We start from the raw sequence: 27,261 nt of genomic DNA on the forward strand, positions 1-27,261 counted from the left end.
ACGACGATCCTGCCGACGGTTGGCTGGAAAACTACGTACGATCGTCGGCCGCGATGAGACGGGTTTCTAATTTCCGACCGGACCGTCGAAGGATTTCTTCCACGAGCTCGACTGCGACGCGCGTCGAGGCATCGTGCCCTGGACAAAGGCTCGATGACGGATGCGAAGAAAGTACGACGATCCGAAAGAAGCTTTCTATCTCGAGGGCTCGAATCTCGGAGGAATATCGCGAAAGGAGGTTTTTGCATGAACGAAAGAACGTAGAAACGTCGACGTTTTCTTTGAAACGCGAAAACGTGTTTTGCTACAAGAGCTAGGCGGAGCGTTAAAGACTTTGGCTCTTACATACGTCGAGCAGAGGTCGATGCTTCCTCTCATTTTTTCTTCGCTCGCGTCTCCCTTTATCGGGAGATATCGTATCGCGATAATTGCGCGCGCGTGGGAGGGGATGACGGGGAGAGGGGGACAAAACGCGAGGGTATTTATCGCGAATCGCGATAAAGTCAAGGGGTAAACGCGGGCTCGCTCGGTTGGTAAGTCTCGACCGATATTTGCGTTCTCATTAACCGATGCCACAAGCCGATTCAAGGGTCTTGGTTTCCCTGCAGACCCATAAAGTGGATTGATCACGTGCCTACATCGCATATAATCAATGCTACCGGAGATGTATGCGTTCCATCGAGAAGTACTCCGCGAGGCGAGATGTTAATCCGAACGGTTGCACGCTAATGAGGCTGCGATCGGAGGATTAATTACGAGAGAACCCAAGGACTATCGGATCTCGTTAGATGGTGGATGGATATCTCGAAGGCATCCCCGAGTAGCGCGGGATATCTTGACGATAATGCTCGTCCTCGTCCAACAACGAAGTCAAAGAAGAATATCGAAACGTAGACTCGTCGAACGGCGCGTTCCGTTCGGGCTTCTCCGAGCTATCGAAGTTTCGTCAAATATTTCGTAGAGGTTCGTAGGAGGAACGTGGCTTCGTACGTGGAACGAGCAGAGGTGTTGGTTTTTTTTTTTTTTCATAGGAGAAAGAACGTCGAAAATTTTTCTCGAACGAGAGGAAGCTCGTCGAAGAATTTAGCGTCGGACCGCGGTGGCGTCTCGCGTCTAGCATCCGACTATTGCCCCCCGCTCGCGTAGTTTCTTCCGAGCGTAGATCAATAGGGAGAGAGACGGCAGCTAGCAATGTTAGTTCGGACTGCTTGGTACCTCCAACGGACGGTACGCTCCTGGTTTATGGCGCAAGTTTGAATCGGGTTTGCGCGCCTGCTTAGATCGGGATTGTGCCGCTAAATCGTTCCCTCGAGTTGAATTATAACCCGTTCTTGCTCGTTCTCGAGCGTTCTCGACAATTTCATTTTCCGTCCTTATCGCGTTTGAACCGTAGAATGGCAGAGACGCGTCTCGAGGACGCGCTCTCTTCGCGTCGTCCTCGTCGGACACGTTCGTTGTTCCGATTCGACTCGGCGATCTACGTCGTTGATCTCGAGAATTCGTCGAAACATCGTAGTACTCGGGGAATCGAATTCTCGGCGCTTTCGACTTCCGAGCAACGATTTATCGCTCTTTCCTTGGCGCTTTCTTCCAAACTCATAAGGGAATCGTTTTTCCTAGTCCATGCCAAGTTCGCGAAACGTAAACGTTTCATGCGTCGAACCCTTCGAGCCGTCGTCGCCCTTGGAAAGTAAACTTTTCGCGTTACTTCTATATCTTCATAACCGTTGGCAACTATTCTTATTTCGAAACTACGCGAACATCGACGATAATAATTACGGGAATAAATCCGACGTCGGCGTCTCTGCTTCTGCCCGATACGAGGACGACGTTACAGTCTCGTTGGTTCCTTAAGGAGGAGCGGCGGCGAGAACGTACGCGGGAGAAAAATGAACGTGACGGCGAGTAAGTAGCTAGGTGCACAACGGCGATTTATGAGTTTCAATCTCTCACCACTCTTCTCTTTTAAGGGATCTTTAGGAGATTAAGAGAAAATATGTGTGACAATGACACGTTCTTTTACTATTGTTGCAGAAATCGACTGGAAAGTAATACGGAACATTGGAACGCGCTACTGTTATCGTTACGCGAATTGATCGAATGGGTTATTAGAAAAGACACCGAACTCACGGGATTGGGACCCGTTTGCGGCGACGTTGCTGCGTTACAGAAACAACAAGTAAGCAAATTCAAAATTACTTGAAAATTGCGAAAGACGATAACGCAACTCGTTCGCGATGTACGAAGGGACGATACTTCGTATCGCTTTCGTCGTTGAAACTCTCCTATTGGTTTTGCGGCCAGCGAATCTACCAAAGACGGCCAAGATCCGTCTAAGAGAGACGAGGAGGAAGGCGCATCCGTGGCAGACCCAAACGCCGACGATGGCAGACCAAGGCCAACGCTCGTAATCCAGATCGGATCGCCCTTGTTGCTGGCGCGCGCAAATCGTCCACGTCCTACGTATGCGCGCGTACCTGCGTCGGGGTTGTACGTCCTGTAACGTAGATAGGGGCGAGTGCGAGAGAACGATAAGGCGAGGTGCATTTCGCCTCTAAATCCAGATAATCTGTTCCATTGTCTCCTACGTTTACACCTATCTTTATCGTTATCTTTATCTTCATCTTCGCCTCGACGTAACTCGAGAAGCTCGTCTCGAAACTCCCATACGTTTCCACGAGCTCGAGTCTCCCAACGAATCCGCGTATAATCGGCAACGATTATTGCGTGATAAAAACGGTTTGGTCACGCATTCCTTTAAACTGCGACTCGTAAATCGGACTTGGTCGGTAATTACGCGAGCCATCGCCCGCTCTCCCTCACGATACGTATTTAAATCTGTACCTTTGGAAATCGTAAAGAACGAAACGTAGAAGCCACCGAAATCAAAAAACGAACAAATCGTGATACCACCGCTTAGCCTCGCGGAATCGCCGACGCGAGTTGTTTTTACTCGTCGACGCGTGTACCGAGCGCTCGACGAAGACGCTCTCTTCGCTTCGCGTTGCTTCAATAAAATTCATGCGCGATAAGGAGGAGAAAAGAATGAAACGTCGATATTTCAATTCGTATCGTAGAAATTACGCGAGCGAAAATTCGAAGGGAGAAATACCTCGTAGGAACTTTCGCGAAAGGGGATCTACCTTGGAGAACGCGGATGGAAGAAAATCGTAAAGAACTGTGGCTAACGTAAAAACGCGAGAGAGAAAGAGAAGGGAACTGAGGAAGAACGGAACGGACAACGGATACAATCTCGTCGACGAGCGTGGCTCGTGCGACAAAGTATCGCGACAAGTACTCTCGAAATCGTTACGATCTCTCCCGATAATATTGATCCTTTTCTTTGCGTTCGCAGGACGACCATCGTGGCTTCAGAAGGCAGCTCGAGGACAAGCGACCGGTCGTCGAGAACAATTTGGTCAGCGGTCGTCAGTACATCGCCAACGAGCCCCCTCTCTCCGACACTTCGGACTCCGAGGGTAAACCATTTGCGTTCTAGTTTACGATCTTACGAATAGAACGAAATGCCGAATAAACTCGGCATCTCGTATTTTCGTTCTAATTTTCTCTTACGCGAATTAACAGAAAGTTGAACGATCCGAGCGCTTCGCCGCGCTCCGATATCCTCGGACGTTACTTTAAATCCAAGTTTGGACATCTCAGGAAACTTCCGGCCGACTTACGAGAATTCCACGACAAAATGAATAATTTATTTCCTCGGCCGTGCCTTCGAGGTGCCATTATCCATTAGCATTAACGAGACTCGCGTAGAATAGAAACGCATTCCTTTACGCCGATCATACTTCTTAACGACTTTCATCTCTCTCTCTCTCTCTCTCTCGCTCTACGCGTGCGAAGGGCCCTGCTGCAACGAGGTCGTGGACGATGGACGACGATTTAGAGAGAAAGAGAGAGAGAGAGAAATACTTTTCCATACCCTTAAGTCCGTTCGATCCGCGATATTCGAGATTCTTCGTATTTGCGCGCCTTGAGCCGGATGCAAAGGCCTACGTCCGACGTATTCGCCGTTTCGGCGGGCTGGACCGGAGGGAGGAGCGCGGCCGAGTTTCGAAGAAAAACTGTGATATCGCGTTTTACGCTTTACGCTTTACGCTCGTGCGATATGGCCGCGTTTTTACTTGTAACGCGTGTTCGTCGCGCGCGCCCACACTGGAATTTCAAAGAAAAAGCCTCTTCCGAATGTAGCTACTTTCGCGGTAGACAGCCGTGATATTCGCGGATGAAAAATGTTCGGGTAAGATAGAAAGCTCGCGTATCTCATATTTACGCATATTATCGCTCGTATCGCGGCGGTAATTTCGGACTACTTTTAGTTACCTCGTCGTATCTTGCCCTTGCGAAGATCGGAGCGAAGAAAATTTTTTGGAGCCGGAACGTTCTTTTAAAAATAAAAATAACTTTTCGACGGATAAGAGGGAAGAAACTCTATCCCATGCGAGCACGCTCTCAATCGAGTTACCGCGTATCGAAGAGCAACGGAGCGAGCTCGGGGCACCGAGGAAAGTTGCAGGCTTTAGACGAGAGAGAGAGAGAGAGACGTCCCAGAGGGCTCCGAAAACTCGCGACGCTACGACTTTATCGGGGTCCTTCGAGTGCGAACGGTACCGCGCCAAAGTCGCTCTACTACCTAGCCTCTTCTTCTTACTCTTCTTATTTAGGTTTCTCTTTTAATAACCGCTCACCGAAGAACTTTGAGACTCGTATTATTAATCAACCAAAGAGCATCCTTTAAACTTCGGAGGGATTGAATTTCTTGAAACTGTATCAACGAAAGATTCGTTGAAACTGTTAGGTGCTTTCTGCGAATAAATGACGACAAACTCGTAGACGTACTTGATATCTAATATCCAATTAGAAAGTTATAATACGACTTTGCGAGAAGAAAACTCAAAGTTAAAAGTTTAATCGCAACATGATTCCGGCGGCCCTCGAGGAACGCTCTGTTTTTCGATTTTGAATTATTCATTGGACGAGGTAAGATTAGTCACGATCGTTGCACCGCGCGTCGCGACGTGTGCGTGCGTTCGAAGGAAACGTTCGGAGAGTGCCGTAACGTAGGCAACGCCGACGTCCTCGGTGCGTGCTTTCGGTCGCGCCATAGGGAATCACGTTTCGCGGAACGTGCACGGCATCGGGTCGCGCGATACAACTTTTCTAACGCGAGCAGCGACAACGACGAATTCTGCCGACAACGAGCCAGGCAGCTCGATCGTAAAACTTTATAATTAGTAGAAACGTTTATTTGCAAATATCCACCGATACGCGCGTACCGTACGTCGCGCAGGATCGCAGGACGCGAGACCCGTCGCGAGAAATTAATTGTCGGCCACGAGGCCACGAAATCGAACGGCAGCTGACACTTTTTATCGTCGTACGCGTCTACGCGCATGTGTTTTAACAGCGATAACGGCTTAGGCGGCCATCGTTTCTACCTGAGGCCAGCTCGTCGACGGCCATCCTTCCGTCCGTCCGTCCGTCCGTCCGCCCGTAATTTTGATTTATGCTTATCGCTCTTTCGCGCGATTAAATCGCGCAACTGGCGCGCTTTATCGGCACGCGGCAGCTACGCGGACTCTCGCGCCGCTCTCGGAAGCTCGCGGAACACGAGAGCCCATCGTCGTTGCGACGATCGAAAGTCGCAATGCCCTTCGATTCGTTCATTTTCTCGAAAACTCGGGAATTTATCGTTATCCGCTCGTTCCTTTTTTTCTAGCCGGAAGAGAGCTGGATGGGGATTCCAGAGGTTACAGAAGCGCCGAGGAACAGGCTCGAGAATTGACGCGCAGCATTCGTCGAGAAGTGAACAAACTTTCGGAGCAATGGAACGCCTTGATCGAACGTAGCGATGCGTGGAAACGGAAACTCGATGACACCGCAAACGTGAGTACAACGCTCCTTTCCTTTTCTCCCTTTTCTTCTTCTTCTTCTTCTTCTTCTTCTTTCATCCTTGAGAAATGACAGCTAATACCTGCGCCGTCGAGACCCACTTGAACGAAAAGAGCTCGAGCATCCCTATTTTTCAAATATTATATCCCTGATCCTCTAGCTCTATCTTTCCGATAACAAAACCGAATCCGACGAGGATATACTCGTGGAAAGGAGAGCTCGCGTTGTCGCGGTGCGCGCTCGTCTGTGTGCGTGCGCTCGTATAGAAGCGTAATATTTTCTCTTATCAAGGAGTATTACAAATGAGAAAAGGAAAGAAGTACCGTGTACTGGATAGGGAGAGAATTGGAGAAGAGCAGGGGTTTACGAAGTTTGTCCGTTCGAGACTCGATTCGTCCCCCTGGTATCGCTTTGTTATTGCCGCGCAATTTTCTCTATCGCATGGACGTTCCATTTGTGGAAACGACTTTGTGCCCCGAAGCCAGTCAAGCTTCGGCATTCATTGGTCGACTCCGGCGGAGATGCCGCTTAAAGAGAGAGAGAGAGAGAGAGAGAGAGAGAGACTCGCGGAAAAGGAAACGTTGGAACGCAACGTCGGTATGGGTCAGAAACGCATCGAAGGAGCTTCTCTGCCTCCCGAAAGATCTATCCTCTCGTTTCTAGCACATTTCTTCGATCTCTCGTACCTTTTTCGTTTTGGATGCTGTATGAATCTCGGCAGGTCGTTCGTTCGACCTAAAATTTTAACGATTCGGATAATCGGGCCCCGAAGGAAGCAACTTTAATCTTAGAATTAATATTAAAATCAGTCCGTGTCGCGACACGGAACGGAATTTTTCTAGCTTCTACTTTTTCCTAGCCGACTTAAGCGTCGTACCATTAGCGAGGAGAGAGGATTAAACCAATGTCCTTTAATATATCTCGACGAGAATAAAACGAAACGCATCCGATATACGTACGCACGTACGATCGCAACGCAAATATCTCGGCAAAGTTTCGCTAAATTTAGATCCCAGTTCGCTATTTCAATTCGTTGCTCGCGTCGAAGCGACGTGGACAGCCGGCTGAAAAATATTTCCCGTTTAGACGTCGCCGTACTCCGCGTCGACGAAACAAAGGTGACGACGACCACGAGTTTTTCATTGGTCGCTTCGAAACGAACGCTTCCTCGGCCGCTCGTTGCTGGAAATTTCGGCGAAAAGGAATAAAAGACAAAGTTGAGATCAAGAAAGAAAGAGAGAGAGAGAGAGAGAGAGAGAGAGAAAGGACCCGACCGATTAAAAGTGCATATCGACTGGAGGGTTATTTGACCAATGCGATATACCATATCCGCAAGATCAAACTTTCCGCGCAATCAGAAGTCTTTCCTTAGGAATGCATAATTCATGAGCGAAACACAATTTAACTTTTAAATTCGTCGGTGTGCGATGCCCCCTTCCTGCTCCTCTTTTCTCCCTTCTTCCACCGCTTTAATTATCAGCTATCTAGTAATTACCAGCGACACTTTCCCTTTATTACTCTTATTTTACTTTTCGCGAGCAAACGCATAGCTTTTCTTTTTCTCTTTCTCTGCCTCCTTGTTGCACTTAAATATTCGTTTAAAGCATTATTTTTTGCAATATTTTTATATATTCAATGTGACACGAGGATTCAAAGTTTCTACTCCATCGAGAATATTTAAAAATGCATTAAGCTCGCAAGAGAAAGATACAAGAACGGGTAGGGAAAAAGGAAACGTACGAAGAACACGTACACCTCCTGGCAGCTCGAAAGAACGTCCAGATGTCGTAGATAGGCGAGATCGTGAGATATCCTGGTTTAAGCTCGGAATTAAACCGAATCGGAGCGATTCTAGTCGTCCCGCCGAGGAATTCTCCTCCGTAGTTAGGTATGCTAAGCAGGAACCAAGGTAAGAGAGAGGGAGAGAGAGAAAGCTTGGCTCGGCCCAATCAGAGAATACGGCCAACAGGCAGGGAGCCCTGTATAGCTCGGCACATCTCTACGTCCCTCTGTCCGTTTCCTTCGTGTGTACGCGTGCACTCGCAAATAGAATATATCTACTACGTATAAATGTGTACGTTCGCCGTACACACAAACTCTCTCGCATCGAGCCAGACCAAACGAACGGAAATGCATATGCGAGTCCAAGGCCGGTGGGAACTCAAACATCGCCTTTCGAATTATATCCGCGCTCTATCGGATTATCTTTCTCGGTGTTATACGCGTATAATCGCGCGTTTTACCCACCAAAATCCTGATAGTAGCTAGAAACGACGTAAAAATATGGCACGCGTGTTCTCGAATCAAAGAAACCATCAAGGATTGGCTTCGTTCGATCGAAGGGACAACAAAGTTCTAACTTCGTATTCGCGTACGATTGGATTCTCCACGCTTTTCGTTACTCGATGAATTACGTTCGATCGGAATTCGTTCGAACGGATTCTGACAACGTTCTTACATGTTTCATCGCGATCGATTCGCGACGCACGATCGACCCTTCGTTTCGAATTTCCGATGAATTTCCTAATTTCGCAAAATGGAAATTCAGCGTGTCGAGTTTTCGCGATTTTCCAGGTTACGCGATAACGATCGCACTAACGAAGGGTAACTCACTTTCGATGTTCGGTGATAGCTAATCAACGCTACCGCGAACCGTTGGCAAGCGCGTATACGCGCTTGCAAGCACCGATACAGAGCTAGTAGAGACAAAGCACACGAGACGATGACGCGACCCGGTCTCAACCAACCTCCCTGCTCGAACAGCATTTCCGGCGACGTTGATCCGCTTCGACGGCCCCACCGGTATCAATCTAGCTACCGACGAGTGGGCTACTTAATCAGTCAATTAGCGGTAGTCCGCTAATTGCGTAATTACTAAGTAAATTTGTAGCTGGGAAAGTGAGTAATATCGTGATACCGGTTACCGCCACCAGAGGGATAAGGATAGACTCGCCTAATTCCCTTCGTCCTACCTACGAATGTCTATCCTATCGCGGTCGTACGAGCCAAGCGTCTATCCTCTTCCGTCGAGAAACTAATAATTTCCTTGGAGCACGATCAAAGCTAAGATAATATCTCCTTGCGCGTTTGTTCGCCAAAGTTTACATTGGTTTACATCGATGATATCCATCGAGGTATCCTTTAAGATCGATCGAGAGCAATCCCTCTTCCTTAATCGAATCGCTTCGTTAGCGACTACGTACGAGTAGACGCATATACGTATCTACGTAGCAAATAGCCTTGTTTCGTTTCGAAACGTGGCGTGTGCGAGAGTTAAACCAACGCGAAACGAAAGCGGCTTTATGGTCAAGAAATTCCGAACGCGGATCGGTATGATCTTCTCGATGCTAACGTCATCCTCGTAGTCTCTATCGCCCCGTTATTATACCGTTGATATCAGCTACGAGCTAAAGCACGTAAACGCGAACAACTTTGTTCGCTCTCGTACAATAGATTAGCCAAAGATAACGTTCAAAGACACTTTGATTCTAAATTCTAATTCGAAAGTAGGGTATAGCGCGACGAGTCCGGCCGAGGTTTCGAGTCCAACGCACTCGGCGAGCGATTGACGACCTCCCCGCGAGTTTGCCACGCGTAGATGCGAAAGCCTCGGATTCCATCGATAACCAGATAAGCTGCATTCCATCGATATCGTCGATCTCGAAAGGAGCGGTCCTTTCTTCGATGCGATCGATCGCGTACCAACATCATCTTCCCTTCCGACGGAGAAATTAACTGAAAAATCGATGGGAAAATCGGAGTCTTCTCGCCTCGAGTACGTACGTATCGACTCGATTTTGAAAACGATCGTCCGCCCGAATCGATGCGAATCGCGTAGGTTCGATATGCGAGTTCCATTTCTTTTTTTTCTTTTTTTCATCGGTCGATATTCCTCTCCTCCTCCTCCTAAAAGACGAGACGGTCGCGTCTCGAGGACGAAGAAGATTATACCGAGAAGAAAAAACGAGAGCGAGCCGTTCGACGACGCTGCGTCGAGCGCCGAAGGATTTCGTCGTTAGCTACGCACCGAGATCCGAGGGAGAAACTTGGAAACCGAGATCGATACGAGCGCGCGATGCAATATCGCATTGTAACGTCGTATCCGGTGTGTTTCTGCATTATACATGAGTTATATGCCGGCATTGTATGTACTCTCTATACCTCTTACTCTTGGCACGTACCTAAATTTACATTATGTTTATGTGCTTGGTAATAGAACGAGACGGCGTTAAGGTCGATACGCCGCGAGCATGGGATCGAAACCGCGGGCTCGCGATCGGCTCGTTACGTCCGTCCCAAAAGATTCGATCCGCGATCGAACGACGGAACGGATTAGAGATTACGATCGTTGGATGGGATGCTCGTCCTGGCGTTGCTCGTTCCATCGCCGAATATATCCTAGCGATTTCCTTATACCACAGGCGAGCGGGCGGGCGGCCGGCCGGACGAAGAGAGGAAAGGGACGACGTTCTTTGTCCGCTCAACGTCGAACGCCCAACTCTTAGCGCGAGCTGCCTTCGAGCTGACCGAATAGAGATCTGTAACGGGAAAGGGTTATCGATACCTAAGCAAGTACTCTCGCGTAAGAGATCTTTGCGACATTTTCCATTTCCCTTCGCGATATATCCGTTGAAGGATGGAGTCGAAGAGAAAAAATATATATCGAAGAGATAATTCAGCGGATTCGAGTGAGAGTAATTCAAGTAGGAGATTCAAGCGCGAAATACCGTAAACGTACCTACGTACACGCGCATCTCGAGCATCTCGAATATGACTGGCTATAACCGATCGATTGGCTGGCGCAATAAATCGTGGCACACGGTATGATGTATGGATGTAAAGTGTACCGTATGATGCGCGATAAACGAATCGTGGAAGGACGTTAAACGTTGCTCCTTCGATAATCGATGCCGTCGATTCGACGAGTTATTATCGAAATTGCCCTCTCGTTTCGAACGATTCCCACGCGTATTGCGTCTATCCAAACGCATCGTCCGTAAGCTCGTAGCGATCGTCCCAAAGAGTATATCCTTTGCTTCTTTCTCCTTCTCCACGCGGCCGCGCCAGTGCAGCAAACCGCGCGCACGAAGTTTTCAATAACCGAAGTCGCGCGAGTTATGGCCCTTATCCGGTGGTAGTCGAACGATGCGGCCTCGTGTGTACAATAGTCGTCGTATATCGTCCGTCGACCGACGCACTGGCCGCACATAAGACGATAAAATACCGCTAATTGGCTCGTTCACGGCGCGCCAATTAATAGTTAATTAACCCCTATTGCCTTAACTGCAAATTCACGTGCAATCGAGGCTTTAATTAATCGCCGATTGATCGGCAACACATGCGTCGCGCATCGCTTCGGTCGATAAAAGGGAAAATTCGTTGCTCGGAGTAGGCTGTTAAACGTAACGCTTTTTAAACGTTACCGTCGAATTTCAATTCACTCGGCTTCCTACCATCTCGGACTCGTTAAAAAAGTTTCATTATTATAAATCGCTGTGTGTGTGCGTACATGTATATGTATATGTATATTCGATCGAGCGACCGGTAAAATTAAATTAAACGCTTGTATCGTGCCAGCTCCTTCTATTTAAAAGTATCTATTTTGATCACTCCTTATTTTTAATTTATTTAATCTTACAACGGTATATAAACGACTATCGTTGAACAAAAATCTCCCGACGGGTCATTTTGATAGTTTGTTCTCCTCTCGTGTTAAATGCGCACACTCGAAAAGTCGTAAAAGCGTGCACGGGTCAAAGGGGGATTACGCGGGCGTAGATCCGAGAGAAAGGGAGGGAGAGAGAGAAAGAGACAGACGGACACCATGCTCGTTGCGTGGAGAAGAAGGAGACGAATAAAAAGCACGAGTCGCCTAGAGAGGCAGTCGAGAACGCACGAAGAAAGACGAAAGATGCCGAGCGGCCGGCAAGCTGGCACGAGGGGACCAGTCGCGCTACGGCTTCCGCTTCGCGTCGATGGTTCGTGCGTGTGTTTCAAAGTGGGTCCTTTCTTCGTTCGTTCGTTCGTTCGTTCGTTCCTTTTCGTCGCTTTTACTTCGACGACGTGTCTGTTACGCCTTCCAACGAAGAAAATCTATTTTTATTACTTTTCTGCGCAAACGTTTGCACGTGCGTGTGTACCTGAGTAGCGACCTTTAGAGAGAGAGAGAGAGAGAGAGAGAGAGAACGTAGAAAGTTTTCAAAATTCAATCCTCCGAAACGAAGAAATTTCTCTGCGTTTCCGAGACATCGAAAATCGTAATAGGGTGTGTCACATACGTACACGTACGTGTACTCGAGAGGATTTTGTCGCAGGAGACGCACGGTCGGTCCCATCGTACCTTTGTATTTTCACGAGGTTCTCACGAACCTTTCCTTCTTTGTAAGTAGACCCAGGGGAACAAAAGCGTTTAGAAGTACGATTCGAACTATGGTCTTTGGCGGTTGGCAACCCGAAACGCAAAGCTACGGAATAGATACTATTATACTTGTATAGATATTAATAAACGTGGAAAGGCGATTCGTGAGAAAGGCAATTGTTCCTGCGTCATGCTACGATATATTGCTACGAAGCGTTTAATATAACGAGCTCGTTCTAGGCCGAAACAGAGAGGAAATTATACCAAGTACCGGAAAAGATATGATTTTTATGTACTCTCTTTCTCTCGCCCCCCTTTCAGCGACTCGACATACTCGTTGCACCGATCAAAGGCATCTCTTACGACCACACACCGAGCCCTTTTTTTATGAGAATAAAAGGAACGCTGGAAAGGATACCACTTCGTTATGGACTCTCCATCGGAGCACTAGCTTTTCTCATTTCTTGCTCTTGTGAACGCGTCGCTCGATCCGCTATAGCTTCGTTATCTCTCTCTCACTCTCGTAAAAAACTTTGACGAACCTGGTTGAGTATGGTAAACAAAAGTGGCCTCGAAGTTAACGAAACGCAGCACACTCTCTCGTTATTCTTATTTCAACAAATAATAGAGGGTATTATTTTTGTAAGCTCGCCGAAGGGAGAAGATCTTTGTTCGAGCTTTTTACAAAAAACTATGCGTGTACGAAAGGAAGAAAGGGAGAGAGAGAGAGAGAGAGAGAGAGATTCCTCGAGAATACTCGTGACTTTGGCATGGTTGAAGGACCGACAGGAAGACAAGTTTCGTGGCTTCGAGCATTCTAGGACGCGCTTAAGGGTGGTTCGTGGTTTCACCGGTTCAAAGATATTCGTCGACGTTCGTATCTACTCGTCGAAATGGATCACTTTACGAGTCGTAAACGATCCTTGGACGTCTTTCCTTCGAGTTCGTTCGCAACCACTTGAATTTCTCCTTAATATCCAGCCGCTTCTCGGGTGACGTTGATCCGTTACGATCGCTATAAAAAAAAAAAGAATTTATTTCCAAGGAAAAACGTTATTTCGTGTCTCTTTTCGCGTCGTTCTTTGGAGGAAGGAGGAGGGTACGTTCGCACGCGTTACCTAGACCTAGACCCACTTAGCGTTCCTTAGGCTACCGCGTCGAGCTTTTCTATCGTTTCTATCCACGAAGAACGTTCCTACATACGTTTCTACGAGAGTTGGAACGTGGGACTCGAATGTAAACACGTTCGAACGTCCGAAAGGCACGTCTCTGAGCTGCTTTTCTTACGTACTGCCACAACGATCGTAAAAATAGATAGACCTCCCGAGTAAGAAGTTTTATTTACGTTCCGTTAGTATCGCGAACGATTTATATACTCGCTCGAATCTCCTTCTATTTTCGAGCATCGTTTCCAAATAACGTGGAAATCGATTGTCCCGGCACGCAGAGTCGAACGCTGCTAGTCGCCTCGACGGAACCGGTCGAGCGAACGTCCGATTCATCGCGGACGCGTCTTCTCTTATCCGGCTCGGAGAAGGAAAGAGCGTCGAAGAGTAAAAGGACGGTGGCGAGAAGCGAGCGGCGAGCTCGACGAGTCGAATCGTTTGACCCATTTCTCGTTCGTTCTCGTTCTCGCAATGCTCCGAGCGAGCGCAACGGCCTGTCCACCGTACTTTGGCTCGCCACGTCCGATCGTATCCTCTCGAATTCGCGAACGTTTCGTCGATTCGCTCGTTCGAAATAAAAGCGTACGCCTTTATCCCGCCATGCGTTATCGCGTAGCAAAGATCGATCGGTCGGAGAAGGAGTCAGGGTCGAATCGTTCTAGAACGTCACCGGCCACCGCTCGACGATGAATCACGAGTAGAGACGGGTAGTCGGGATGGGAGGCGCGAAAGAGGCAGACGGTTCCAAGTATATCCTTTAAATTGTTTTGCCTCGTGCCGTTTACGAATACGTCCTCGCTGGCACTTCTCGGGCCACTCTGGCAAAGTTCCTATCTGCCGTATATTCGGCGAACCGAGTATTTCTCTCTTCTCGTCGAGAAATACAGAAGCGTCGCGACGAGATTTCGTCCTTCCTTTTTCGACGAGACTCGAGCTCGGATTATTTCGAAGCGCGTTGCTCTCTCGCGAGGCGCGCGATCGCGACCGCTTTCGCTTTGCGACGCATACGCAAAGACGTTTTCGAAGCGTCGTGCACGCTCTCTCTCTCTCTCTCTCTCTCACGCGCGCACACAGCTATACCCTCTTTACTGAATTCCAGCGAAGAAAAGACAAAGGAAGAGATTGTGCCGTGCCAAGCCACGACTCGCCGTCACGATTCTCTCTCCTCCGTCTCTTCGTCTTGAATGAGAAGAGACCCTGACGCACGCACACGCGTGTCAACCCACCCACCCACCGTCGGAATCTTAATTACGTTACGTGGCACTCGACGGTACGTCGCTTCTTTCTTGATCGGCCCATCCATCGATCGATCGATCGATAGACCTTCTACCGAGTACATTCGCCGTCACTTGGAACATTTATTTCCATTCACCTCGGTCACGAGGAAACGTAATCAATTTCGGAGAGAACGCTCGAGGCGAGCTCTTTTCTTCGAACCCCCGAGAAAGCGGATATTGTCGGATTAATTTGATTGAACGGTGCATAAGAATCGGGTCATCGAATCCTCCCTCGGTTTCGTTGGCGTTTCTACGAACCGGCGCGAACTTTTAATAATCTCTCCCTCCCTCCCTCCATCCGTCTATCTCTATCTCGGTGCCTTCGTGGAATCGGCACTTCGAAAGCGTTGCGCTTTCGTTTGCGCGTATCTCGGATCAGACGATCGGAACGAGGTTTACGAAAGTCGCGCGTTACTCGTTCGCTGCGATATCGTCTTCCCGATATAGCTTCTATCGTTTTATTCTTTTCAGATCTAATTGCCCGTTGACCTCCGGTTGGTCACTCTCCACTTCCGTGCACTACCGAGCTTCGTTTAAAGTGATTGGATTAAGTCCGACGCGGTTAAAGAGCATCGTTTCGAGTTCGTTCGCGATCATAAATGGCTCTTCTGCTAATCTCGCTGGCAAGTTGGAGGCTAACGCGATTGCCGCGCTCCTTGTCGTTTTAAACGATTGGATCCGTCCTAACGAGATCGTTGTCTCTCGTCGGTAGGAAAATCGTTCGATAGAAACATTTCTTTGTATTATTTCATCGAACGGTGCACGACGACGCGATACGTTCCATTCGTTTTTGTATCTTGGAACAAACCGATCGAAGATTCGTCCGATTCCGTCTTTCGTCGATAGCTCGATGGCGCATCGTTGGATGGTAAAAAAATGACTTATGCCGTGAGAAAAAACGCTCTCCCAACTCTTTCCCAATCGTCACACTTTTTTTAACGAGAAACGAGCGCGCTGCGAGCATCCTTGCACGCTTTCGTACCCATTCGCGAAAACGTTTTATCGCGATGCAAGGTGCAGCGACTCGTATCCTGCGCTTCTCGAGGAACACTGGTTGTTGTTTTATCGTCGCACGTGAGTGCACACGTGTCGTGCGCGCTTACACACACGCTTCTACATCTACGTACATCCGTCCATGTATCTGTGTGTATGTATTTATATGTATATCCACGCACGTACGCGGCACATCGAATCGAAGATATGCGATTTTACGACTCGGCGACACGACTCGACGACTCTCAACGACCTCTCGTCGAGCCCTTCTCTTCCCTTCTTTTCGCACCTATCTCGTTCTTCCTCTTGCTATATCCGAAGAAAGAGAGAATATATCTCAAATAAATGCAAAGACGTAGGACTTTCGTTTAGACTCCTTTAGATTTGCATTTTTTCTTTTTTCGTGCATCGTCAAATTTGTCGTCGATCACCGCGACACCACCGACGCGTAGCTACCGGCATAACCGACCGCGTACTTGCGTGCGAGAGGCTTCCTCTAAACCGTTTAGACTCCGAAACTCTCTTTTCCCCTTTCGCCGTTCTGTAAGCGTGCTACGAATACCTACCTATACGCGCAATAGTTTATGGGCGAGGAAAAGAGACATTTCGGATTGTATTAGAATCATAGAGTAGAAAATGAATTTTCTACTAGGTAAGCGCGAATAGGATAGGTTATTTTTGGAAATTCTTCCAAGAAGAATACGGCAGGAGCGTGATATTTGGTAGTCGACTCTGCTCTAACGCGGTTTACGAACGACGTCGAGCTAAAGAGAGATCGAATCTCTTTTCACTTTTCGCATGCAGTGAAAACCAGTTTCGCGTAGTTACCGCTATATCAGCGTATAGATTACGCTTTATTATTTCCTGCTACGATCGGACCTCGCTGTTATCCTCGCTGTACTCTCGCAGGATAGAAATTCCATGCGGTGCGACTTTAAACCGAGCGAGAACGGAGCCAAGCCCGGACGCGATTAGTTTTCGTATCTCCTCTTCTTTTATTTTTCTTTAAATCCTTGTTAAAAGCGCTTACGAGATACGACTATCGAGTACATACGTTTTCCCACTTTTTCTTTTAATCTCTGTCGGTACGTCCAAGCGCAAGCTTTTTTTTTCAACGCATTTTCCTTCCTTTGTCCCTATGTTCGCCTATTAAAAGCAACGAAATCGGAATAAAGCCTTTCGACGCCCGCGTCGTATTCTCTTTCACGGTTAAACGATCCTACGCGTTATTCTCTATTTTAAAACTGCGATCGTTCCCCGAGCCTCTCTCTCGTTTTATCTTGCCTTGGATGTTGTGTCAGGCACATCTTTTAATTACCTTTTCTCGATGCCGTTCTTTAATTCGGCAATCTCATTAACGTTTATCATCCTTATATCCTGTATTTTTGCTTTCCTTTGATCTTTTAATCTTTGGGAATTAACCGATAGTACCAAATTGCGTCTCGAATAAACCAAAATCATCTCGATGGCATAGGAAGAATGAAACCGAAATGAAAACGCCGTCGCGTTCCTCTTTTCATGGTCACCTTGTATGAAGAAACTCTTTCTCTTTCTCTCTCGCTCTCCCCCCCCCCCTCTCTCTTCCTCCACGTCCGTTCCCTCTGCTACAAAGAGGAGGACTCGTGGTAGGGCTTATCTAGCGTGTAGGTTGACACCGCGTTAGCGAACCGACACGAAGCGAGAGAGAGAGAGTGAGGAAGGGAGAGAGGAAGAGAGAGAGAGAGAGAGAGAGAGACAGACAGCTTGGTTGTACGTGCTCTTTCGTTACTTCGCTTCAGTTCACTCGCGCTTGCCAACGTGCGTGCACGCGAGATAACGTTCGGCTCGAGCCCATCGACGAATATTTATTTCATTGGATTTTCTTAGTCGTTGTCGTCGTATCGCCATTCGCAAGACGGAAAAAGATAGAGTCAGGTTGAAAATTTTCATCCATGTGCACCAAAGAACAGACGCAAACAATCGTCGAGCACGCGCGACTGTTGGCACAAAATTCGATGGCTTTCGAGACGATTGGATGTGCGTCGAGTGCCCGTCGCTCGTGTCGAGTCTACGTGTTTGAGGAGCGTACGGGAAGGAATTCTTAAATCGTCGAGACACTCGCGATCCGTAAGATCGATAATCGCGTAGTCGAACGGTCAAAGTTAAAACTCGAGAAACAAATTTTTCTCGGGAGCAATGACGAACGCGTACGCGGAGTGGACGTTCCTCTGCGATTTGCTTAAAACGCGAATCGGCTGTGATAGCGAACGCTGATAACGAATCGGTGACTCGATGTTGACTCGATGATCTCGAAAGCGAGCGGATATAGTAGCGAAATTGGAAAGAGAAGGATAAAGAGGTTTGAAGTCGGGTCGATGTGGATCGAAGCGTCACGGTGATAAAAAATTTCGAGAATGGAACTGATGAAGAGTAGCGTGACCGAGGTGTTGCCTCGTCGGAGAACGGGTATAAAGGATTACAAGGTCGAAGAAGGTGAAGAGGACGAGGAGGAGGACGATGGGGAGAAAAAGGATCGTCGGGACGAGGAAGATCGGACCTCTCTTAAGATCGATCTCTCGATGGCCGAGCAGTTTTACTACGAAGTTATTTCGTCCTTCGAGCAAGAAGAGGTATTTTCCATGAATGATTTTTTCGAGTTACGTCCATCGGGAATTTTCAATGGCTAGCAGTTACGGAAAATACGTTAATAGGAATCAATCGACGAAACGACTCCCAACACGGATCCCAATTTTACGACTAGATCGAAGAGTATTTAGACGCGCGAAAAATATTTCGAAACGAGCTGGAAAAGTTTGGATGAATTTGGAAATAATGAACTCGAAGATGCTTTCTGCAAAGATAATAAAATTTCATTTCGATTAGAAAAATTATATTAATTTCGATCATAATCAACGACGTTAGCTCGCGAGACGAGCGACTGTTCGAGAAAGAGGGGAGGATCGTCGACCTGTCGTCGTTTCCCCGTAATCTACGAAATTGATTGCCAGCGTTATGAACGATCTCGGAGGTTGGCTGGTGGACCGGAGGTTGGCGTCCCTTTTATCTCGTATACGAGCGCGGAGTCTCGTACGTTGGGACGGATCCGGCCGTCGTCGTCGGCCCTTTCCCTCCTCGATCTCGGGATGAGCGCCTCCTAGATTCTCAAGGCGAACCAGTTGCCCGATAAAACGACGCAATAAATACTGTTAGTTAATAGGCCGTCCCCTAGTAAGGATCGCCGTATTAATTCTTGGCTGTAACAAAGCGTACGCGCCCGTCCGAAATCGTCACCTTTTCGAGACGTTACGCGCGCTTCTTTATCCTCGTCGTTCGTCGTTCGTCTTTCGTCTTTCGTCTTTCGTCTTTCGTCGTCCTCCACCTCCCTCTCCCCTCTCCCAACGATTTCGTAACTTTCGACGTCGGTGCAAGAAACGCACGAAATTCTCGATCTCGACGAAAGTGCAACGCGAGGAGACGCGAATGTCGAAACACGTATACTTTGCCCTCGAAACGTAATTCGGTCGGCGTAAGGAAATTTCATGAAAATGTCTGTTAACTGTATTGATACACCCGAAGGATGGTTATCGAAAACGACTACAAGGAATTTACGAGGGACTTGCAAGTTTGACACACATTTTTTCTTTCCTATCGGAAATTCGAGAAATCTCTCTCGCCCGTGAAATTTCCTTGGCGAATTCTACCGGATCGTATATTTTATGACGGTACGTCGCACCTGCTGCAACAGCGTCATCCTCGGGCAGCGTAAGTGCGATTTAATTATTCCGCAGTTCCGTTATCGTTATTTGCATAATAGTTTTTAATTAGAGAAATACGCGTGCACGGAAACGTTTCGTATCGATTACTCGCTATTCTCTCCGCGTTGTCGGCTATCCCCCCCCCCCCCTCTCTCTCTCTCTCCTCGTAAAATGATCATTCGAGCTAAAAGGATATTTTTCTACGATGGAAGATAAATTTGAACGAAATAATAAAAGATATTTATCTATAGATACGCGGTAGGTACGTACTAGGTAAATATTGGGTCTATTTGCATTCGAAGATCAACGTTTATTCGGCGAATCGGCTTTATTCGGTATTAATCTACGATCGAAATAAATATAAAATTCATGAAATTCGCGAAGATCGAAAGCGGTTCGACGGTGGGGACGGCGAATCGGTACGCGCGGAATGTGCTCGCTCGTGCACGAACGGTTCCTTCTTCGTCCGCGTTGTAGTGCACCGACGCATATGCCACCTACAGGTTGCAACGCGACGATACGTATGACAGGGCGCGGCGGCCATCGTCGCGACGGATCGAACGACCTTCCTTCTTGGCCAGAAACCGTATACCGAATGAATTCTCTCTCCTAATATTCCAAAGTAATGGTCTCGCTGCGCCGAAGGTATACAGAATTTAATGTCGTAATCGTCCTCGTATAACCGTAAATAATTAACGCTACAGTCGGCTCGAGTACCGAGGGATTTCGGGCGCAGCTGCAATTACTGGAATATCTCCGACTCGTTCCCTCGGCTCGTCGTCGGAAGAGAAAGAGGAAGAGGAAGGAGAAGGAGTAACTTACGATCGGTCAAAGCAATAATCAGCGTCTGCGTTTGGCGAGGTATATCGAGGCGCGATATATCCGCGCGGGTCGAACGTAACGTCGATCCCGAAAGGATTCTCCGTTATTGCCAGGACGTCGCGAATCGACGTTATTTCGAAAAATTCCTCCATCCCGAATCGTAGCAAGTACATTTTCTTTTCGATCGAAGCCATGTTATCCCGAGCGTAAAAATGGTAAATACCACGTTTCTCTTACCTCATCGAGGAAAACCTTGAAACAACAACATCGGAAAGAAAAATCGTCCGAGCAAATAACGTTTCGCCGTTAAAACAACGCACTCTTCGATCGGTGGGAAGAACGTAAGCGCAAGACCGTCCTGGAATCCCATCTCGGACCGAGCTGGATTACTTCGTTGGACGATCGACGCGACACGAGCAACATTCGCTTTTTTCGCACTCATTTTTCGTCCACGCGCGAGCGACGCTTTCTTGCGAACAACGCGCTGCGCTCCTTCTCCTCTCCCTTCTCTCCCCTCTCTCGCTCTTCACGGCTACGAGTACCTACGTTGGCAAAAGGTTGCTCCATTAAAGACCGAGCGTTGCCAGTTTATATCGAGTAATACAGTTACGAAGCGAGTGCAGTCTGCGAAACACAATGGAGTCCCAACTACTCGAACGTCAATTATCCCCGTAGCATCGATGGCGCAGCGACGCGAGATGTCTAATGAAAAGAAGAGAGTACGGGAGTACTCGTCTCGACGAAAGATATCGTAGACCCGAATTTTGTTGCTTTTTTTTCTTTTCTCTTTCCTTTCGTTTGTTCTCGCTCCCCTCTGTCGACTTACAAAGCGCGAAACTCTGATTTTCTCTTATCCGGCTACTTTAAATCCTCGTCGTCCTACGCGGAACGAGATGAAAGTGTGAAAGTAGTTGCATTAGGAGAGCGTTTAGGAAAATTGCCCGTCAGCGTCGTCGAATCGTCGAATCGCTGCGAGCAGGACCACTTTTCTTTTCGAAGCTTTTGCCAAAGTAAACACGTCCCGTCGATTTCGTTTTGGTCTCCGTTACTTAAGACGACGAGGCAAGATAACGATTTCATCGATTACGCCTTTCGTCGATCAGAACGTGGAAGATTAATCGCGGGAAAGCTATTCTTTCACCTATCACGTTTCTTCACCGTGCACGCGTTTAATCGTTCGCTCGAATCATTACCGTTCCACGTACCATTTCGCATAATTCGTCATTTTCGTCGTCTCGGCTAACGTTGCAACGCGTAACCCGTACGATGGCGGTTCGAGATAATTTGTGAAAAATGGACAACTGCTCGCTATGTTCGACGCGTGCTCGAGCGGTCGAAGAGCACAGAGCGGAGCAAAGAGAGATCGCGACTGAATGATGGACGTCGAAGCGGGTTTCAACGATCGACGCTTCCTTTAGGAAAATAGTACACGGTCCTCGTTGACTCCTCTATCGCTCGGCACGTACGTATCTGACGCTTTATGCGAGAAGGCTAAAGCTTAGGCAAATATTATAGAAACGGACAGCTGTGCCAAGGGTCTCGCATTTCAAATGGCCTTTCACCTCGTCTTACGCGTTATGACGAGATCTAGTCCGGACCAGCTTTGAGATTTAGTTCGAACAACGAACTAAACTCTCGCGCGAGATCCATTTAAGAACGGTTCGTTAAAGCGAGTTACATGGTTTTACAAGATGCATCAAGATTACGTATCGTGCAAATACCGTAACATCTGCGTTTAAATTCCATCTATCGTATTCGTCGGCGTAGCTTCGTCTCCGCCGTGGCCCCCTTCGGACGGCGCGTACACGTATATGGAAACGTTTAAATTGCTCTAAATAATACGAGAGACGAACGTGGAATAGGAACGTTCGAGCGTCCGCTCCATTCACCGTCGCGTTACTTTTACTTTTCCTCGAGCCGTTTCTGCAGCGCCAACTCTGCTTCCCCCGTGGATGCTTTTCCTTACGATACTTTACGTACGAATTCGCGGATTATACTCCGAGAGTAACTTTTCTACGAAGACATACATTTAGGAGGGCTCTCTTTTCGATTCGTTTTATTACTTCCCTTTGCGCGACGAAAACTTTTCTCCCTTTCTCTTTCTCTCTCGTTAAAGCGCAAAAACGCTTTCTGCGTAATTTCCGTTACGTCGACCGGCGTCGAACTGAACTGGACGGCTCGGAAAAAGGTGGAGATCAATGAACCGTGCGCCGTCGCTCGATTTAGGCAGCGGGGCACCGATCCTTCAGCCCCATTCATCATGGTCGTCTCGAGGTCGAAACGAACGAGAACGAGCCTTTCTCTCCTCCTCCTTCTCTTTCTTTTTCTCTTTCTCTTTCTTTCTCCCGGAGCTCGTGTACGAGCCAAGAGGAAGGAAGAAGGGGCATTTTAATGGGGCAACGGGCCTTCGCTCAATGGGAAAATTGTACCGGAAGTCTCTGTGCGCCGTGGAACGAGTTCGTTCGTTCGTTCGTTCGTTCGTTCGTTCGTTCGTTCGTTCGTTCGTTCGTTCGTTCGTTCTGCCGGCAAGGGGTTAAAGGCCCATTAAGTGCGAACCAGGAGTCACGTAAGTACGTAAGTACGAACGCGCGAGAAAAGACTCTCGAACCGGGTCACGTCGGAGATGGACGGAGCATAAATCTAGAAAAAGTGTTTTTTCTCTCTCGAAGTAACCGATTGCGATTCGGTCCAATATTTTCAAATGCTTAACGATCAAATTACCACGCGACTAGCCCGAAGACGATTCAACGAAACCGACGATCGTTAACGTTCTCTCTACTTAGCCGCGAGAGTTTTAATTACGTCAATAAGAAATGGCGCCTAGCTCGGCGAACGCCGCATTTATAGCGTATTTCGCCTTCCTCGAGGAGGATTCTTTATCCGAACTCTCTTTCCAACTTTCTTTTCTTTTCGTTTCCTTCCCTTCCCTTGCTCTCTTTCTTCTCCCTCGTAAAAGCGAGAGAAGGAGAGGATCTCTCGCTCTCCGCGTTGCATCTCGACCCGCTTTCGAGGCGCGAGCTCCGGATTCTAATTTCCCAAATAAGTTCTCGCACGCGAAGGAAGATGACGACTAAGAACAACAACGACGATCGTAACGTGGGCGAGCATTCGAGCCTCGAGCGCGAGGAGAAGCACGCACGGAATGTAATTTGTTCTTTGTTGAAAGAACGCTCGCAGCAAACGAGCGGCGATGCAAACTATGCAGGAGAAAGACGTCCGTGCAATCGGAAATACCTACTACTCGAGATCATCTCGCGCCTCAGGAGAGGAGTCGCACCTTTTTCCCCCTACCCTTCCTCGCGAGTTTCCTTTTCTACTTTCCAGTTGACAAATGATCTCGACCGGCGAAGGCCTACCTGCAGATTCGTAGGCAATTTATTCGCGTAACGAGGAGCAGAAAGAAGGAGGAGAGAAACGATCGGAGTAGAAAAATAGTCGGACCAACGGTAGCATTCGATCGAGCCAAGGCGCGTACTCGAATTATCTCGATCGTAGACGTCGAGTTCGAGGTGGATTTGCACGGGCCGTTTCCTGATCGCGCGCGTCGACGATCGGCTTCCTAGATCGGCCGAACGAGATAAAGGAAATAACGGATCTTTATCCTTCGAGTTTACGATCAGAGTTATCATTTTTCTAACGCATTCGAGTTCTCTTCGATCGTGCCTAAAGTTCGATAAAATTTAATTTCCAGAGGAGGAAACGTGGAGCGAACACTACGGAAAGTCGACAGAAGGAGGATAATTATCGCTACCGTATATTACCGGCGACGCGTTTGTACTTGGCCGAACGCGCATCTACTCTCTCGTGGAAGAGAGATATACGTAGGGATAGGTATAGATGGAGCGCTCTTTGGAGAGGGCTCGCTTTCGAGAGACGCGATCCTCTCGCAGAGAGACAATTGCGGGTAATTAACACCGAGTCGGCCTCGTTGTTCGGCAGAGAGCAAAGCCACCGAAGCGTGTCGGGCTTGTTTCTCCTCGAGCCTCTCTCTCCTCGCTCACCTCGGTTAGCCCTCCTCGGTTGCACTCTCGACCGGTGCTATCGAGGAAATTGCTCTTACCGTTTCTCCTACTACTCCGCGACTACTCCTCGACTACAAATCCGATACTCGCGTACGATGGAACAGACGCGTTCGATTCTTGCGCGACGCGACGCGACGCGACGCGACGCGACGCGACGCGGGAGAGGTAGTAGTCGCTATTTCGGTGCGTCGTGCACACTCGCTATGCTAAGACGAGAGACGACGCCGAGATACGACGAAGAAAGAATCGTAACCGGAAAATTATCTCGAAAGGCGTGCTCCGTCTCCGCGCTTCGCTATTGTTCGAGGGATGTGTCGCGAATGGTACGTTCCCGCTTCTAGGCGTTTCTCTCATCTCCCTCGGGATAGACCGTTTCCTCTCCATATCGGTACATCGGTGCCTGCCCATGTATCGACGCGCGTTGTCGCATCGGCGTCACGGATACTTGGACTTTTTCCACTCGAGGACAAAGATAAAGCACGACGAACGAACGAATGAAATGCCGAGATAACGCGTTACGCGCGATAGATCGCTTAACGCCGTTGTCGCGAGGACGTAGGACGTAACGTCGACGGTTTCATCGCGAGTACTCGCTTTCTCGTACATTAGAGAAACACGATCGAGAGCTCCATTGTCGGAAATAATTTCGCGGCTCGTCCTTTGTATCTATGTAAATCGTATTCGGCGTGCCGGCGGCCTCGATATCGTTTCCTACTCTCGATCCTTTCGACGTGTCGCGTCGAACCAGCAGGAGGAGAAATGCATCTAGAACTTGGATGTAGCGACAGCAACAATGGCAAGTTTTTATCGATGAGCCTGCATATTCGATGCCCCCCATTCTCACGTGTGAAATTCTATCGCTCTGACGGATGCTCCGCGGTACGAGATGATCCGTTGAAATATCTTTCTTTTCCGCGCCTCTGCTCTTTATACCGTAAATGTACGGAATGTTTCATCGCTTTACGCGACCGATAGTGCGAGAGAGGGAGAGAGAGACTTCAAACGTGCGAAATGGGATATCCTTACGAGTACGTACGATACATTCCGCTTGAAATTTATCGAATTTAGAAATGGAAAATGCGAAGGAGTGCGACGTTACGAGTGTTACGTCGCGTTCGATCGATACAAAATATTAGGAGACGCGGAAAGCGCGTACGTACGATTGTCTCGTAACAAATGCGCTGGAATTAATCGTCCGAGTTCGAAAAGAAACGACCGAACGATCCTTTAACGTTCGCGAGGAAGAACGTCGTCGAGAGGTTGCATCGCGTCCTCGAAAAGCTACAACGATAACAAACAGGTCGTGAGATCGTTCCCGAATTCGTTCAATATTCGCGGTTGTTACTCGCGTCGCCGCCATTTTAACGCTAAAAATACAAACATATTTTTACTACGTCCGCCGATGCGACGAACCCTTGAAAAAAAATCGCGTGAATCGTCGTAACGCTAATTCTCTTTCCGCGATCTCTTTGCAGTCGCGTGCGTTTGAATCTCCCTCTCTCCACGCGCATCGACCGGTTGTGGATTCTTTTCACTTTTTCTTTATCCTTCCTCTTTTTTATCGTCCCTCTCATCGAAAGCCCTTTCCTCTTCGTCTTCCTCTACGGCTCTTCTTATTTCTCTTCGTCCGACTTCGTCCTCTAGCGGCGACCCGACACCGCTTCTCTTTTAACGAAGCTTCGTTAATTATGGATCGAATGCACGAGAAGCCATTAACAACTCGCTAAGACGAGCCACGTTGCGAGGAAGTAAGACGGTCGCGGCCGGCCGATGCGAACCAGATCGCTGGCCGAAGAGATTTCGATCCCGACATGAGAAGGAAGGAGAGAGTGCGATCTCGGGGACAGGGGCCGAGAAGAGAGAGAGAGAGAGAGCTGGAAAAGGAGATGATTTATACCGCTCGTGTTCCTACTTCTGCTCCGCTTCTTATTCCTCTTCTTCGAATCGTTTTCGAATCGGCGCGGCGCGGCGCTTCCATGAATCGAAGATGAGGTCTTGGTTAACTCGCTCGCGTTCCTTCTACGACACGCTCGTTATTTATGGCAACTGGGAAACTCTCGCGCAGATCCGTGCGTCGATTTTGTAAATTAAGACATCTCCGATCTCTCGAATGAGATTCTTTCCAACTTGGAAAAAGATAAAGAAAAAAGTAAGTGCGCGAGAGGAGGAGATAACGAAAGGAAATCAGGTTAAAAGTTCGGCAAAATATAATAGTCAAATATAATTCTCTCTGCGCGGCGCCGCTATTGATTTTATCTATTTTCTTTCGCGAGCACTTCAATCCGACTTCTCTCGAGAAAGTAAAATATCGAAAATTTTCTTCGCTTCGACTTTGGATCAATCGAGGCAACTTTTTAATATTAATCTCGGTTTCTCATCGATTCGTTTATGGTACGCGTTCGAGGGAGAGAGAGAGAGGGAGATCTTTATTGGTGATTTTACGAGCACCTCGACGTCTAAATTAATTCCGAGCCGGACTTGGTCTTAACGACCTCTCCTTGAAAATATACTTCTTGCCTTATAAACTTTCTTGGCTCGATCTTAGTTATTTCATTTTACTTTTCGTCTTATCGTAGTTTCCGTACTTGAATTCGTCGTTTAAACGGTTTACCATTCATACGCATAGATATATATCTTATAAGCGTAACGTCAATACCGATCGAATAATCGTTCTCACGGAACTTTGGGTAACGCGACTCGGAATCTTTTTCAAGGTAAGAACGTAAGGTCTGCGAGGTTAAGGTCTAGGGTAATCCCTCGATTCGAGAAGGAAGGAACGAATCTGGTGGCGAGTTTTAGCGCGACGAGCCCGGACTCGTAATAGATTCGCATGGCGCGTTGCCAGCGAACGAGGCGCCGCTGCCACCGATGACCAATAAATAACGGAAAATCGCCACGAGATTCGGACTATTTACGAGCGAATCCCTTTTCTTTCTTCGTCTCTCCTCCCTTCTCCGACTCCCTCTCTCTCCCCGCTCCGTT

The 27,261-nt window shown here is 48.1% G+C and overlaps 1 protein-coding gene across 8 annotated transcripts in view; it reads left to right on the plus strand.

Moving 5' to 3' along the window:
* The window catches only part of LOC127067530 (dystrophin, isoforms A/C/F/G/H), a 221,616-nt gene that overhangs the window by 186,798 nt on the left and 7,557 nt on the right, over window positions 1-27,261 (plus strand). For all 8 annotated transcript variants that reach the window (XM_051002552.1, XM_051002554.1, XM_051002550.1 and 5 more), the window contains 3 exons: window positions 2,035-2,179; window positions 3,356-3,479; window positions 5,735-5,901. In XM_051002552.1, coding sequence (XP_050858509.1) covers window positions 2,035-2,179; window positions 3,356-3,479; window positions 5,735-5,901 — 436 coding nt within the window. The remainder of the gene's footprint in view (window positions 1-2,034; window positions 2,180-3,355; window positions 3,480-5,734; window positions 5,902-27,261) is intronic.

The sequence above is a fragment of the Vespula vulgaris genome, chromosome 11, assembly GCF_905475345.1.
Source record: "Vespula vulgaris chromosome 11, iyVesVulg1.1, whole genome shotgun sequence".
NCBI classification, from domain to species: domain Eukaryota; kingdom Metazoa; phylum Arthropoda; class Insecta; order Hymenoptera; family Vespidae; genus Vespula; species Vespula vulgaris.